This window comes from Silurus meridionalis, chromosome 4, assembly GCF_014805685.1.
Source record: "Silurus meridionalis isolate SWU-2019-XX chromosome 4, ASM1480568v1, whole genome shotgun sequence".
NCBI lineage: Eukaryota > Metazoa > Chordata > Actinopteri > Siluriformes > Siluridae > Silurus > Silurus meridionalis.
In genome coordinates this window covers 5,572,441-5,590,318 of record NC_060887.1, presented here as the reverse complement: position 1 = coordinate 5,590,318, position 17,878 = coordinate 5,572,441, and the positions used below count along the sequence as shown (strand labels likewise).

The following is a 17,878-nucleotide window of genomic DNA, read 5'->3' as shown; positions in this document are numbered from 1 at the left end:
ACACACGAGTGCTGCAGCATCGCTTTAATCACTTCTTATTTCAAGAAATCTTACCAAGTGTAATTATTTTACTGCACTGGTAGATCATTTGACTTGTTTCTAGTCTGTAGAGTTTCTTCTTAAATCATGCTTTTATTTCTTTATTTCGACGGATATTTTTTGCAGTGGACGCGTCATAATGTGTGCTGTGTGTTTTTATCCCTGACCACCGATCACCATAGAGTGAATAAAAATGTATTAATATTCTTCATTCATACAATTCGTACAAGATGATTCATACAAATCAATACAATTCATTTTAGAATTGTATTAATAGTGTAAAGAGTAAAGTTTGAAGTCATCGAGGATGTAACACGACTTTAAAAAAGAGCTGGAATAAATAGAGTGAGAACAGCAGCCGCTGCACAGACTCCAGATCACACACTCTCATACAGTATCTGAAAAGCACTTGTATTTCTCTCAACCGAGAACAGAAAGCTGAGGGTACATTGGGAACAAGTTTCCCAAAACTGTATAGTTGTAATCTGGAAAACATTTTGCCTGAATCATGATTTCTGCTCATTTATGCTGTGCAGATGATTGTGTGGATCCATAGGGTAGTGGTCGTCACATCTGCTTTACACACAGAAGGTCCTTCCAGTGGAACCATGCAGGTTGCAAACATGAGTGAGGTTTATATATTACTCACAAATTGTTACTCAATCCTGGAAATAAATAAACAGTTTTGCATGTTTCTGCATTGTGGTTGAAACAGAAATGGAGGAAAAGCATTCCAACATTATAATCAGAGACTTAAGGGCATGGCTCCACTGGGGGTCGAACCCAGGACCTTCTGCGTGTAAAGCAGACGTGATGACCGCTACACGTTGGAACCTGCTGCTGAGAAGGTTGATGTCCAATGTGCATAAATAGAAACATATCTCTCAAAATCTAACTGGAAAAATATAAATTAAAATTAGAAAACTCACTGACTCAAATGTCACAATCATCTCCACTGTTTTGAGTGTGTTAGGCTCCAGGTTTTTATGACTGCACCATGTCTCTCAGGTCTTTCTTCACTGAAGCAGGGTCGTTGGCTGAAAACTGATTTTACAGCTTTCTAGAGTAGCTCCTCTTAGCCACTCTATGAGGATCAATGATGAGGATTAATCTTCCTCATATTAATGAATTAATCCAATTATACATCCTTACTTCAATTTTTAAGCTTTCCAGCTTCATCAAGAGCCCTTCTTTCCACAGCATATCATATGCCTTTTCCACGTCAGAAAAAAACACTCCCACCAATACTTCTCTATTAATTTGAGCTTTACGAATTTCAGATTCCAAACACAGTATTGCATCCATCGTACTTTTCCCTTTCCTAAATCCGCTCTGACACGCTGCAAAAATGTTTCTGCTTTCAATTACGAAAGTTAATCTACTCATTACCATTCGTTCCATAACTTTACATAAATTTGATGTCAATGCGATAGGTCTGTAATTAACTGGCTGGGAGTGGTCTTTCCCTGGTTTGGCTATAGGCACTACTACCCCATGCTTCCAATCTGCAGACAGATTCCCAGATTCCCATATCCTGTTAAAAAGTCTAAGAATCACTCTCAACGATAAGTCCGACAAATGCGATATCATCTCATAACCAATGTCGTCCTTGCCTGGAGACGTACGCTTGACCCCCACAAGTGCTCTCTTTAACTCGAATAAATTAAACTCCATGTCAAGAAGACTTCCCGATGAATCCTTCTTTTCATATATATGAGACTTCTCCCTAACTGTCTGTTCCCTATACCTCCTCACACTCTCTGACAGATTATCATGACTGTGCACCTTTACGAATGTTTCCACCAACATTTCTGCCTTGTCACTATCTTTTATTGCTACTTTCCCATTACTCACTAATACTGGCATAATGCTACTTCTCTGAATCCCTCCCATCTTCCAAATCATATTCCAGATTTCACCAACCTCAATTTCTCCTCCTATACTACTACAAAAACCCCTCCAGTAATTTCTTTTTGCAATTCTTACCTCTCTTCTCACTAAAGCCTGTGCTCTCTTATAAGTAATGTACTCACTGTACAATACAGATTTTCTGGCTTTCCTCATTGCTCTATTTCTTTCCCTTACCGCTTTACTACATTCTTCATTCCACCAAGGTACAGCTTTCGGTCTATTTATATTTCTCCCTTTTCCTATCACTTCCTCAGCCGTACTTCTTATCACTTTACTGATTTCTGTACATAACCCTTCAATGTTATCAACATCTAGTATCAAGTCACACAACTTATTATGACACAATTCCGTATAAAGTTCCCAGTTAGCCTCACTAAATTTCCACCTCGGGATTCTCCACTAAATTTTGAGTAATATCCACACCAACTTTGCACCATATTGGATAGTGATCACTACCCATTGTACTCTGCGTGCTGACGTTCCATTCACATTTCCTCGCTAGGTCTACAGACACCAGAGTAATATCTAAAACTGGTATACGCCCCTGTGATACGTCAATCCTCGTACAACTTCCATCATTAACACACACTAACCGTCCCCAATCTAACATGTCCTCAACTATCTGTCCATTATAATTTGTTCTAACACTCCCCCATAGAGTATTATGTGCATTGAAATCACCACACCATATTACTTTCTGGTTTGTGTTACCTCTTATATTTTCCAATACTTCTCTACCCAACTTCTCACATGGATTATAATAATTAATTACTCTAACACTCAGGTTTCCTTCTCAAACTTCCGTCACAACCACCTCTTTGTCTACACTCTCTCCAACATTCCTATATCCCACTCCATGTTTAACAAAAGTAGCTATCCCACCACCATTACCTTGCTTCCTATCTTTCCGGACTACCACATATCCTTGCAATACAAATTTTAGTTGGAGTTTGAGCCAGGTTTTCTGAACACAGATTATGTCCGGTTTATTTTCTAAATCAGAAATGAACTTTTTAAACTCCTGCCCATTAGCTATTAGGCTTCTAGCATTCAACTGGAGTATTAACAACACCGTTATGTACCATCACATCCCAGCTGAGTGTTTGTTGTTTGCATCTTTAATTTCTCATTTATCATATCTACTGAAATGCCCTCAATCTTTAGATACTTTTCCGCTGCTTTGATTATAATTTTGATTCTTTCTGTCCAGCTTTCAGTTTGTGCTGAACAGTTCACTACTTCAGCCATAAAAGTAACAAACGCAACATTGTCCTTAATCCCAACTTTCTCTTTTGTACTTTCCTTTGCCACTTCTTTCTTTTGTTGAACTATTTCCATACTTTTCTCTCCAGATTCCAAATTCCGTCCTACTTTTTTAAGAGCCTCAGAATATGACAATCCTTCCTGAATTCTAATATTTTGAACTTGAGCCGCATGTTTCCTCACACTGTATCCCCCATATCCCGCACTGTGATCCCCTCCACAATTACAGCACTTGGGTTGAACTTCCTGCCCGCACTTTCCATATTCATGTTCTCCACCACATCTCGCACACCTCTGTTTGCCTCTACACACCGCAGCTACATGCCCGACCTTCTGGCATTTAAAACATCTTAGGGGTGGGGGTATAAATAGTCTAACAGGAAAACTCATATATGCCAACATGACTTTACTCGGTAGTTTTTCCTCATCAAAATGGATTATTACGGAGAGACTGTCCCCCCTTTCATTGTTCCTAACGCATTTAAGCCTTTTGACATCAATCACTGCCGCCCCTGTAAGACATTTCTTAATCTTTTCAACTGGAACTTCTGTAGGAATCCCTGTTATTACCCCTCTAACCCATTTCTTTTCTTCTTGAATTGAACAACCCACTCTATGATCCATGATCGACTTCACTCCTACAGCCTTTTTTTGTTGCATACTATCCTTACAGTATATTATCAATCTACCATCCCTCAACTTCTTCACGCTGTCAACCAGTCCTATCACTTCCTTTATCGCTTTGTACAGTTTTAGCGGGTTTAACGCATCGAAAGACCCGTTTACAAGTTTTATCACTACCTTATACTCTTCTTTCCTTCTTCTGGTCATATGCGCTCCATTTTCACTATCAGATCCAGATGCGCTACTTTTCTTCCTTTTCCGTTTCTCTACTACACTCCATTCACTACCTCCATTCCCGCCTTCATCCGCCTCTACCATTTCACCCTCCATTTCCGGATCACTTCCGGAGTCTACTCCACCTCCTACCATGCACTCTCCAGTCACAGATCAGCCACCGCCAAACCGCCCAACCGCCCTCCTCCAGCGACCGCTGAACAGAAAGCACCTTTGCAGCTCTACTGTTAATCTAGATATAGAGTATGTGGTTTGTCTACAGTTAAAAACTTTACCTTGTGGGTATCTAACTAAATAAACACTATTACATGAGGACTAATGAAAATTGATCTCATTTTACATTTTCAGTTCTCAATTTTATCATTATTTGCTTTGAAAATGTTGATGGAGGAACATAGAGAAGGTCAAGAGAGGAGTTGTGGTATTGTATCAGGAAGTCTGGTGTGTCTGAGAAGTATGTGAGGGTGATGCAGGACATGTGTGATGGCAGTAAAATGCATCAGTGATCGGCTCTGAGCCCTTTTTGGACAGTTTGACAGACGAGGTCAACTCTTTTTTTATTGATGCATTTAAACAGAAAGACACTCAGGCGAGAAAGACAATGGAACAGTGGGTAATTTAGTCCAACAACAAGAAATTGGTCTCTCTCTTTCTAAGTTACACATACAATCACAATCATGAATGTGAGCATCAAGAACAGGAGAAAGAAAGAAAGAAAGAAAGAAAGAAAGAAAGAAAGAAAGAAAGAAAGAAAGAAAGAAAGAAAGAAAGAAAGAAAGAAGGAAAGAAGGAAAGAAAAGAAAATAACAACAGAAAGAACAACACAAAACAAAACAAACAAACAAAAAAAAACACCCCAAAAGATTTGCACCTAAATACATGAACACTCTCAAAAGATAAATGTTTTCCTTTCTCCTTTCTACATCTACCAAGAAGTCAGGGACAAGGGGAAGAGTTTAAAAAGTCCAAACAAAGAGAACAGGATTTTATTTTTTTTCCCCGTTCCTCGTTCTCTTAAATATGATAAGAATGGTTGCCAGGTGGTGTAAAACTTTTCTGTAACACCAAGTAATGTAAATCTGATTTTTTCTATTTGAATAAACTGAGACAGGTGATGTATCTAATGAGAAGAACTGGGTGGGTAAGGATTCTTCCAGTTCAGTAATATAAGTCTCTTTGCTACTATTAAACAAAAGACGAGCATGTTTGATTGTAAGGATGACAAGGAGGGATTTGTGGGGTTGAGTCCAAATAATGCTATAAGGGGACATGGTTTAATATCTAAAATGAAGTATTCAGAGATTGATTTAAAAATTGATGTCCAGAAAGAGGTCAAGGCTGGACAAAGCCAAAAAGTATGATAAAGAGTAGCCGGAGCCGCCGACACCGATCACAAGTTGGATCCAAACCAGGGTTAATTTTAGATAGTTTAGTCTTTGTCCAATACACTCTATGCAACAATTTAAACTGTATTAACGAATGACGGGCGCATATAGAGGAGGAATGTACACGACCAAGAGCCTTGGACCATTCCTCATCCGTGAAATTATAATTAAGGTCCGATTCCCAATGAAATGAGAGGATGTGTTCCTTACAAAATCACGAATTTGGAGATATCGCAAAAAATGAGTTTTATGGAGGTTGAATTTTTCTGACAGGTAGGAAAAAGTGACAAATGTATTCTCCTGAAAAAGATCATTAATGTTTACAATGCCCCTTCTAAACCACAGTGCAAAGGATCCGTCTGAAATAGAGGGTAGAAAGGAGGGGTTTTTATATATAGGAGACAGACCTGATGCTGCCTGGAAACCGAAATGTTTTCTAAATTGTTTCCAGATTTTAAGGCTTTGTAGAACTAAAGGATTGGAGGAGTAATCGGATGTCTTCAACGCTAATGAAGAGCATAATAAAGCATGCAGAGGCACGTGAGGACGGACAAGGTCGGCTATGATGTTTGCAGACAGTATTGTGATTCGTGGTGAGAGTAGGGAGCAGGTTGAGAAGAGTCTGGAGACGTGGAGGTGCGTCCTGGAGAGAAGGAGAATAAAAGTCAGTAGACATGTGTGTGGATGAGAGGGAGAGCAGTGGAGTGGTGAAGGTGTACGAGTTTAAATACCACAGTTTTGAAACCATCTCAGAAATCGTTGAGGAGGTCATGACACGATCAATTGTCCTTTTAAAGATTGTGAGCTGACATCCAGTGTCCTTTCAACTTTCAGTAGCCATGAATCTGAAGGTTTGAACTTTTTCTGTCTTTCAGGCTTCTGATGTGCTGCTCAAAGAAAATCTAGAGCTCTCAAAAGGTCTACCTTTGTTTATGAGGGAAAAGTCTGGAAACTTCCTGAAGTCTTGCCTGGTAAGTGTGTTATCAGTGTGTTATAGGCATATTTTCTCATACCTGAGGTACAGATCCTGTAAAGAGAAAACTGTTCCAGCACAAATGAAGTGATACACTATATCACCAAAAGTATTGGGACACCCCCTGAACAGGTTTGATTACTTTTATATTTATTATAGTAACAAAACACAAAAATGTTGAATGATTTAATATTTCATTATTTTGTACATTTTCTTTGATTTTGAATCATTAGACATGAAGAGGTTCAACATTGGGTTCCTCTCATATTTCTCTGATGCTCTGCACATTTCTTCTCTTTCTCACACTGATTTAGAGAATCCTGAAACTCCATGCTGGTTTTGTTCCAAAGTGACCTCCAGCTGAGCAACTACAATTTCCTGATTTTGTATTTTTTTGTATGTTTGTCACACGTTAATATTTCAGATCATCAACCTCATTTAAATATTAGTAACAACAACACAAGTGAACATGCAGTTTTTAAATGGTCTCTTTCTCATGGTGGAGTCATGAACACTGACCTTAACTGAGGCAAGTGAGGCTGCAGTTCTTTGGATGTTGTTGTGGGGTCTTTTGTGATCTCTTGGATGAGTGGTCTCTGTGCTCTTGGGGTAATTTTGGTCGGCCGGCCACTCCTGGGAAGGTTCTCCACTGTTCCATGTTTTTGTCATGTGTGAATAATTTCTCTCACTGTGGTTCACTGGAGTCCCAAAGCTTTAGAAATGGCTTTATAACCTTTTCCAGACTGATAGATCTCCATTACTTTCTTTCTCATTTGTTTCTGAATTTCTTTGGATCTCAGCATGATGTCTAGCTTTTGAGGATCTTTTGGTCGACTTCACTTTGTCAGGCAGGTCCTATTTAAGAGATTTCTTGATTGTGAACAGGTGTGGCAGTAATCAGGCCTGTGTGTGGTGAGAGAAATTGAACTCAGGTGTGATAAAATACAGTTTTAACAGGGGCAAAGACTTTTTCACACAGGGCCATGTAGTTTTGGATTTTGTTTCCCCTCAATAATAAAAACCTTCATTTAAAATCTGCATGTCGTGTTCACTTGTGTATCTTTTACTAATATTTAAATTAGTTTGATGATCTGAAACATTAAAGTGTGACAAACATGCAAATAAATATACACAGTGGTGTGAAAAGTGTTTGCCCCCTTCCTGATTTCATACTACCACAAAAGTATGTACTTGATATACAATGCTTTTTTTTTTTCATCTTCCAACAGTCATTTAGTTGAATCTTCTGAGGAGAAGTGGGTTCCACACACCAGCCATCAACCAGAAAAGAGGTTCAAGCAGTCTCCAAACTCAGCACCTGTTTCAGCTCTACCAGTAAGAGTGAGAGACAGAAAATCCCAGTCTTCACTGGTTGTATCCCCCAACACACCTGAAGAGAGGTGGAATTAGGATTTTACACACCAGCCAGTCTGTAGACCATCTGTCATGGCACTTGTTGATGAGAAGATGTTGGGAACGGGCTACAAACTGTTCGTTGAACATCTGAGCATGTGGGAAAATTCAGTCCACAAACCCTCAAACCATCACCAACAAGCTTCTGAAAAAAGCTCCTCGAGGCCTCATCACTGGCTGAGAGAAGAGGATGTGCTGTTTGTAGAATGGAAGGAGAAAAGGAAGGTCCAGATGTGCTCCATCATTCACAGAGGCACTGAAGGAAGCATTGTGCTACTTTTATTGTCATTACTTTCTTCTTCTTCTGTTTTTCTAATGTTCAAATACCAGTCTTATGCTTATTGTGTGAATGTTATTATTCCCAGTACATTTGGTTATCAGGCTGCTTTTCCTCAAACAGACGGAGGGAGAAAAGGACTACACACAGTCTCAGAATAATGTTTATAGGAATCTCCTTTTTATTGTATTTTCTTTAAAGTTAAAATATAAACTCATTACACATGTGAATTTTAACCCGTCACTATTCTGGATTGTTTCAGGACCGAATTCATGTATTTATATATAAAAAAAAATATTGTTTTATGATGTACACATTTTTTTCTAAGGAACTTCAGCATCTTTGGATGATGTAAAGCCCAAAGTTTGATCTTTCAAAAGAGATGTAAATTGTGTATGTAGCACACTGTTGTCAGGAACTTTTACCATTGAAAGTCAGGAAGGTCATTTTCAGCTGTGAGGCCCAAAAGTGGGGCTGAAACCGAACAGGGTTCAAGAAACCGGGTTTATTTTCATATAAGTAACAGTATTTAGTTCAGTAAACTTAAGTTCATTTAAAGGAGAATTCAGTGCTGTTTAGTTCAGTAAACTTAAGTTCATTTAAAGGAGAATTCAGTGCTGTTTAGTTCAGTAAACTTAAGTTCATTTAAAGGAGAATTCAGTGCTGTTTAGTTCAGTAAAGTCTTCATTTAATCCAAAACTATTCCATTCATTAAGTTCGATTATCCTCAAATTAATATTTTTACATTCAATAAAAACAAATCATCCAGTTTTCATTGATGTTTATTTAGTGAATAATGCATTTAATAAACAATTGGTTTCACTCAGAATGACGTTTTATTTTTAATAAGTAGTAAAATGTGTTTTTATTAAACTCATCTGAAGCATAAAGATAAAATGCACCAGTTGGTTAAAAGAAAACATTTAAAAGTAAAACATTTATTCCAGCTCAAAAATCCTATAAAACATGCAGCATTAAACATGAACTTCCAGCAGATGAACATCTCATAATACTGTCTGGAAGTGAGAAATGTACAGGTTGTTTTACTCCATACACATGAACTTACTTTGATCAGAAACACAATCATACTCCAAATCAATTAATCAATAAAGTCAATAAAAGAATCCCAAACTGCTGTGTGTCTTGTCCTCTATTAATGACGTCATTAGAGCTCCACTACTTCTAATGACCTGCTGTGACAGTGAGCTCTAATACACATCACACTGCCACCTACTGGTCATTTATGATTCTGCAACATTCATAGAGTCACTCCGGTCAACTTCCGGTTCTCAACTCGGATTCACTCGCTTTATACACAGTTTACAGCCGTTTTATCTTATTTATGACTGTAATATCGCTCTTCTCTCAGGAACAACAGAAAAGCTGTGAAGACATGATATTTTATCCGCTCTTTACCTCTGTAATGTGCGCATGCGCATAGTGTCAGGTTAAGAGAGACCGGGTTACGTCACAGACGGAGGGCGGGCATCTCCTGTGACGTCACAGTAAGGCAACGTCTATAATTGGGAACGCATCTCTGTTTCTCTCATTTCCGAGGTTTTGCTTGTGAGTAAAGAGGCATAAACATGGAGCTCTTCAGAAAGTTGAGAAAGTTTTTCAAACCAGAAGATCAAGAAAACTAAGCAGATTGCTGAAATGAAGGAGAAGCTGGAACACATGGAGAAAGTAGAGAAAGACTTGGATGCATTTTCTCTTCTAATGATAGAGAAGTTAACAGAAGAGAAAGAAGAGAAAGCCATTCTGCTACAGACGGTGCAAAAGCTGGAGGCTACTTTGGCTTCTGAGCGAAAGCAGCAGGAACAGGACATAACTGAGAGAAGCCAGAGCTGGGCGAGAGAACAAAAACAACTGGAGGAACGTGTTGCTCAGCTTGAGTTTATTTTGGATCAGACCACCATGGAGCTCCAGTCTTCCCTGAAAATCAATGAGGAACTGGAGAAAACTGTAGAATGTGAGAGAGAGAGCTGGACAAAAGAACAAAAACGACTGGAGGAACATGTTGCTCAGCTTAAGCTCAGTTTGAAACAGACCACCATGGAGCTCCAGGATACTCAGAATCACTGTGAGAAAGTAAAAAATAGTGCAGAGCAGGAGAGATCATTTGATCAGAGAGAAAGAGCGACTGGAGGAACGTGTTGCTCAGTTTGAGCCCACGTTGAATTTTAAAGAAAACAAGAGGACGAAAGAGAAAACTAAACTTGACATAGAGGAGAGGAACAACTTACAGCTTCAGACCAACAGGGGGCTCCAGGATACCCAGAATCTCTGTGAGGAAGAAAAGAAGACTTCAGAGAATAAAACAGATCATTATATGAGAGTCCGAGAGCGATGGGAGGAAATTGTTGCTCAGCTGAGACAAGAAAACATTCAAAAGAAAAGGAGAAATAGAAAAAAAAGAAGACGACAAGAGAAACAGAGAGTCTGAACACTTTTACTACAGCGAGACACAATAAACACTATTAAATAAATAAAGATTTTGAATTTCAATCATGTCTAATGTCTCTTCATCACAGAGAGCATTCAATGATGGCATTTTTTTTCTTGAAATCCACTTTAGTAAAGTCAGTGATGTTTGATGTCCTTAAAGAAAAGAAATTTGACAGAAACTGAAGTTGAGGTATTTTCTTGCACCTTTAGTGCTTTGTTTAAATTAAATGTGGGGCAGAACCTGATTCACTTAAACATCTGTACTTGATAATTGAGCACATGAAGAAGAAATTCAGTGAGCGTAAGTAAAATGATCATGTAGAAGCTTAAATATGTGCTTCTTAATATCCATGTGTGAATGAGGTGCTGTATTTACTTTTCTGACCCATAACTAACACATGGTGTATTTTATCAATCATGACTTAAGAGGAAAAAACATACATTTAGTCTCATCACACAGTTTAAAAGTTTCCCTCATCTCTTTGTAGACTGCAGGAAACTGTGACCCTCCTGTTCTTGTCCTGTCTCCTAAAACAGGAAGCAAAAGCAGTTTCAAACCAAAGCATTTACTTCTTCAATTATTAATCATCATTCTTTTAGAATGTGTTTAATGTAGGGATTTTCTCACTTACCTTAGTTTTCTCCTCACATTTCCTGCTCTTCTCTCTGAGCTCTTTCTCCAGATGCTGCACTGAGTCTTGCATCGTGTCCACCTGCGACATCAACAGCTCGTATTTCTCCTCCTGGAAGTTCAACAAACAAAACGTTCACTTTTTTACTTTTACACACATTCAGACACTTCTGAGGAAATTCACACTAAAGGGAATTTTGATGAAGTAGAAACTGAGCACTTGACACCACGAAGACGATTTTATTGCATCTCATGTAAAAATTGCAGTAGCAGTTCTACACAATTCACGTCTCAAAAGCTCAGCTTTAGTAACTCATCCTGCTGTTTTAATAAAAAGATTTCAATAAAAAGAGAATCTCAGCATCTCTAACTAGAAATACAATGTGGATTCTGTTCAGGTTCATACAGCAGGTGATGGAACTCATCATGTGCTGCTTAATGCAAGGATTTTCTCCCTTACCGCCATCATCATCCTGCACGTCCTGTTAGTCTGAAGAAGCTCTTCCTCTTTCTGCTGAGCTGAGGACTGCAGCAAGTCCATGTCTGATACCAGTTTGTAGATCTCTTTCTGTAGCTGAACACTGGACTCCATCACCTGCTCGTGTTTCTTCTCAGCTTCATCCAGAAGACCTGGAAGTTTAACGAGACATGTACACACACATTAAGACACTTTTAAGGACTCATTAGAACAATGTTTAGTGTATGAGAGAGGAAATGTCAATAAGAATTTGATTAAACGCACACACACATGAAAATCCTTACCTGTAGCGCCTCCTTGTTGTGGGTTATAGATTCATACTGGGACTTCAGGAAACTGTGAGCCTCGTTCTTGCTCACGCTCCTGAACCACAGCCATGAGGAAGAGGATGAAGGATTTAGTCATTAAGGGTTTAGTCATTAATGTTCACATCCACAATGAGGCTCTACTAATATTACTTTCACCACCAGTTTGTGTGTTTAAACCTGAATAAATCCACTATTAAACCATTAAAAACATTTTAACAAGTTATCACAATTTATATTTGAGTAAATATTTGAACACTTTGTCTTTTCCTAACACTGTTTATCAGTTCATTTCTGCTGAACTGAAGCCATTTTTCTTTCCTCTCAGTTTAACAGCAGTTACTGAAGCACACAGAGGAACAACTCAGTCATACACTAGGACACATTTCACTACCACATTTATACCTGTTTTTACATCTTTATTATTTCCTATAGTGTCCATTCACTGTATAAGTGTAGATAAAAATACAGAAAAGGACATGAAAAGCGAAATACAATTATTTAGCAACATTAGCTAGGCTAACTAGCCAGCTAGCTATAATTAGCTTCGAAAGTTTTCTTCCTCAGTCTAAATATCAGATTTGTAGTGAACTATAAGTAAACTTATGTACTAATGTAACTTATGTAATCTTATTAACTTAAATATAGTTTTATTCATCTTTTAGTCAAAAAGTAGATGTTTCTAATAAACTAACAAACACAAAAGCAGCGCTAGCAAACCCGGCTAGCATGAGGCTAATGATGATGTCTCCTACACCATTAGCCGAAAGGTCCATTTCTGCTCACTGCAACATTTATGGAAATATTATCACTCTTTATTATCATTCTTTATTTATTTTAGACAAATGTATCCACTTTTTCCTGCAAGTCTGTGATCTTTATGCTAATGATCAGGAGTAAACACAAAATGAGGAACATCGCTTTTCCCCTCTTCACTCCGGTACCGATGATTAATAATAATAATAATTATAATAAATGATAAACTCTGTGTTTTAAAGAGAATACAATCCATAAAGCTCGGAAACTCACCGTTCCAGGTGTCGTACAGTTCGCTTCATCCCGGCAGAAGGTCTTTCCCGGCAGTACAAAAAGATTCGGTTAGGTGAGTTCGACTCCTTAGATTCAGTTCAAGTGACTCGGTTCGATCACTTCTATTCAAAACAATTAAGTTCAGGAGAGTCGGTTCACCGTTTCAGCTCGACCGAGTCTGAATCCATAGATAGTTCCAGAAATTTCCTTTCAGCAGTCTCTCAAAAAACAAAAACAAAAAAAAAAAAAAAAAAAAAAAACAGGTGGTCAGAATGTTCCTACACTGTTCCTGGGTTAGTTTCAGGGGTTCACCTCAGTCAGCTTCATCTGGTCATTTATGATTCTGCAACATTCATATAGTCACTCGGGTCTACTTCCGGTTTGTGTGTAATCTTCCCTCTGTAATCTGTACATGCGCAGAGTGTGTGTGTGTGTGTGTGGGCGTGTGTGTGGGCGTCTGGGTGTGACGTCACAGTAGGACACATGTATATAAGTCAGGTCATGCTTTTGTTTATCATTTGTGAATTTACTCATTCTAAGTAAGGAGACACAGAAATGGAGCTCTTTAGAAGATTTAGAGAATTTTTTCAACGCAGGAGACAGAAACAAAATAAACAGTTTGCTGAAAAGGAGGAGAAGCTGAAACACATGCAGAAAGAGGCAACAGATTTGAAAGCTTTTATTAATCTGATGATAGAGAAGAGCATAGAAGAACAAGAAGAGAACAACTTTCTGGTACAGATCGTGCAAGCGCAGAAGGCTACTTTGGCTTCTGAGCGAAAGCAGCGGTACCAAGACATAAACGAGAGAAACGGCACACACCTTCAGAACTGGGCGCGAAAACAAAAACAACTGGAGGAACGTATTGCTCAGCTTGAGGTCACTTTGGAACAGACCTCCATGAAGCTCCAGTCTTCCCTGAAAATCCACGATGATCTGCAGAAAACTCTAGCATTTGAGAGAGAGAGTTGGGCAAAAAAACGAAAGAAAGCGGAGGAACATGTTTCTCAGCTTAAGGTCACTTTGGAACAGACCACCATGGAGCTCCAGGATACTCAGAATCACTGTGAAATGCTCATCTAGAAACGCCCGAGTGCTCGAGAGCAGATGAGAGAAGTGATGCAAGAAATTACACAACTATTAAAAGATGTAGTTGAATCTAGAGACCTGCACAGGACGTATTTTTCAGTCCCACTCCCTCAAAATATGTTATTTTCTCCAGCGTCTCACAAAAGCTGCTTCTTCCTGCTACTCTGCTTTTTATGTTTCACTTGTTCACTTTTTGAATATAATAATAAAAAAAAAACAGTAAATAAACATTTGTTTTGTTTTATTTAAATGTTCTGCAGTTATCTAATGGTAGGGGATTTGATGTTCTCCTGTATTCCATGCAGTCGGGCATCTCCTCCTCCTGCGCTCCCGTAGTGGAATGTGATGGTGAGACGCCGCTGATTACAAATTTAGAGTGAATTTTTATTTATCATTTGAGTTGGATTTTATAAGAAGGTGTTTATGAAACAACTATCACTCAGTACAAACCCAAATAACCTGCAGGATTTCATCTTCATGATCACAACACTTCAAACAAAACATCTACAGTACATACAGGATTCAGGGCCATTTTTCAATATTTATATGTTACAGTAATTTTGTATTATTTATATTAGGAGTCTTTAACGACTCTGTGCATATGTTTAAAAAATGACCATGTTACTGTGTGTACAATGATACTAATTGTGTTCATGTATTACAAACACTTTATAAGGAACACCTATATATTCATATACACTGTGTGTGTGTGTGTGTGTGTGTGTGTGTGTGTGTGTGTGTGTGTGTGTGTGTGTGTGCATGTGTTTGTGTGTGTGTGTGATTATTTGTACAAAGAATTCATTCTCATCACTTTCATTATTTTAGATCAAACATGTGCACTACTACTATCAGGTCAAATACAATGTCCTCGTAGGAAAAAACACAAAAACCAAAGTGTCCAAAAACTTACGACCCCCAGGCTGAAATAGTCCACGCAGAAGCAAAACAGAGTAAGAACAGGAGCTTTGAGGGTTGGGATTTGGACTGTAGTTTATGTTAACAGTCTGCTACACTGACTCAGGACTACAGTTTGTATCTGATCATCACTTCACCTCAACATCATTTAGCTGTAATAAATGGACATTCAGTGAAACCCAGATGAGGACGGGTTCCCTCTGGTTCCTCTAAAGGTTTCTTCTTTATGCCGTCTCGGGGAGTTTGTTCTTGCTGCAGTCGCCACCGGCTTTTTCATCAGAGACAAACTTACACATAAAGAACATCATATTTATTTGTATCACCACATTATCTGTGTGAGAAATGCTCTATTTGTGCGTAATAAAATGTAGTCTGAGAGAAAGCGAGAGACGGGGGGGGGGGTTGTGACGTCACAGGAGGAGCTCGGGGCGTGTTTGTGTGACATCACAGTAGAGATGTCTATAAGTCAGAATGTGTCTTTGTTTCTCATTTCTCAGGTTTGTGCAGTTTTAGGAAAATAAGGGAAAAAATGTAGAGGTGTCATGAGTATGAACTGGAAGAGATATTCGAGGTGGAAAATAGAGACGCATATGAGGACCAATAGTCACTCCAGAAAACAGATATATGCCATGGCCGGTAAAAAGTGGTGACCACGTACACCAGGCAAAGTGTGTCGGCCGGAAGGAAAAGATAGGAAAATATAATGTAAAATAAAAATAGTAAAATAAGCAAACAGCATGCAGGCAACATGCCTTAACTATACTCAAACAGCATATGCACATATTTTCAAAACACAAGTAAAACGTAGGTGAAAAAATCATATAAAATATATATAAATATAAAAATGAGAAGAGTAATAGGTTAATAGGCACAACACATCGTCAGATAATAAAGAACGTAGGAGAATAGTTGCAAGAATTTGTATAAGAGGTACACTGTCCAAAACACACAGGAAGTGAGCATGAGAGAGCATGAGCTTAAGATGCAGTAAAAAACACGTTTTATAAAAATTCTACACAAAACAAAACAAAGGATGATTTGCAGACATAGGAAAAAAAACCCAGACGAGATTTTTAGAAAAGGTGTGAATATTGCGGTGGATGATCTGTTGCATTATTGTGTACAAAGTGCACAATCAGGGGATGTTTTTTAAGACAAGGTCTCCATCAAGAGATTTTTTGTACATGTAAATTAGAATCGTATGGAGGTGAACGAGGCCTCCTGGATATGGGTGGAATTTTAACTAAGAATAGGTAGAAACACACCAGAAAACTCGTGAGCAAAAGGTGGGATATGCAAAGCCCCATAAAATCAATGATGTACGTAAATTGTGAGGGAGGAGATATTAGACACAATATGTACATTTTACTAGGTGTGAGATATAAAAAATAAGGATTGTTTATATCAAATTCGCACTCGCATGTGAAAGCTGACGGGTGTCATTGCTGTCAGGATGATTCTCTCCCGAGAGCTCCATGGGACGGGTCTGAAGTGACTGCAATAAAACTGATTTTCTCCTTCTCATTCGTGACTGGTAGATGTCTTCATTTGGTTTGTTTATGTATTATTTAAAGTTTTGAAACTTATTGGTAAATGATTAGTGAACAGCTTAAACTAATTTGAGATGTGAGCCACAATTGTTATGTCTATTCTGACATGGCGTCTGAGTTACGAGACCCTGACCACTGTACTGTAACTCAGTGTCAGGATGTTACTGATCTTCTTATCGCCTCGGCATCATGGTGGAGTCTCCTGTCATCAGAGAGTCTTTACCATGTGGTGCCGTGTAGAACATCCAGTGGTCAGTATGAGAGAATTGAATAACAGAATATAAGATTTTTTCTCCAAAGTTTAAATAACATTGGATTTTTTTCCATTTGATGAATTTTAACTTCATTCATTTTTTCATTCATGTATTTTTGCTCTTGTTGTGAAGTGAAGTTTGTGTCATTGCTGCTACACTGTGCATCTGAACGATCACGACTCAAATCTCACAATAAACTTTAGGGTTTTATCACATTTTCTACTTTCATTCATCTGATTGTCTCCCCAGTGTCCAACTGCTCCATGGCTTTGTGTATCAGTCACCTCACAACTATAGCAAAGAGTTTTTATTATTGAGCGAGTAAATTCCAAGTGATTCAGTGCTTATGCTCAGAGACTGACCTGATTTTTTTCAACTACTGCTGAATGTTTGTTTACATTCACAATATTCATTATTATATGCACATTATATTCCACATGGATCGTGCAGTACAGTGTACAAGTTGTTAATAACATTCTTGTGTATGTTTCTATTTTCTTTATAGTGATTAATCTGTAGGATAAATCATATAAATGTGGAAATCTTCATATAATAATAATCATATACATGTATAATTTTAGAATATAAAAGTATGTTTAAATGTAGACCTTTAGGTACTAAAGCACCCTATTGCAATAAAGTATTATTATGAATTATAATATTATTATTATTATTATTATTATTATTATTATTATTATTATTATTATAATGACAAACTGTGTTTATAAAATGAACATGAAATAAGGCTGTAATACTGCACTGTATTTAACTGTCCGAAAGAGATTTATTCTAGTTTTAAACATATTGATAGTCATTTTTATTTATTTTTTGTTGTATTTTGATGTTTCTCAATTTCATTTCAGTAAATTATGACTTTATGTTTTTAATTTATTACCCAGTAAAAGCCTTGCTATTTATAAATGTGTATTTAAAACACAGATATTTAAAAAAGAATAATACATCAAAAGATCTAATATCTACCAAACAACAAAAATCACTCAGTGTTGAATTGAGGTTTTTGGACATTTATTCCAGCTCATAAATCCTATAAAACATGCAG

The 17,878-nt window shown here is 37.8% G+C and overlaps 1 protein-coding gene across 1 annotated transcript; it reads right to left on the bottom strand.

Annotated features, from left to right (window-relative positions):
• Positions 1-10,716: 10,716 nt before the first annotated feature.
• LOC124384659 (leucine-rich repeat flightless-interacting protein 1-like) lies at positions 10,717-13,234 on the bottom strand. Its single transcript, XM_046847704.1, has 5 exons — positions 13,011-13,234; positions 11,961-12,039; positions 11,659-11,828; positions 11,200-11,310; positions 10,717-11,095 (listed from the first exon to the last, which is right to left on the bottom strand). The coding sequence occupies exons 3-5, from the start codon at positions 11,788-11,790 to the stop codon at positions 11,042-11,044; spliced, it is 297 nt and encodes a 98-aa protein (XP_046703660.1). The 5' UTR covers positions 11,791-11,828; positions 11,961-12,039; positions 13,011-13,234; the 3' UTR covers positions 10,717-11,041.
• Between the last annotated feature and the right edge of the window lie 4,644 nt (positions 13,235-17,878).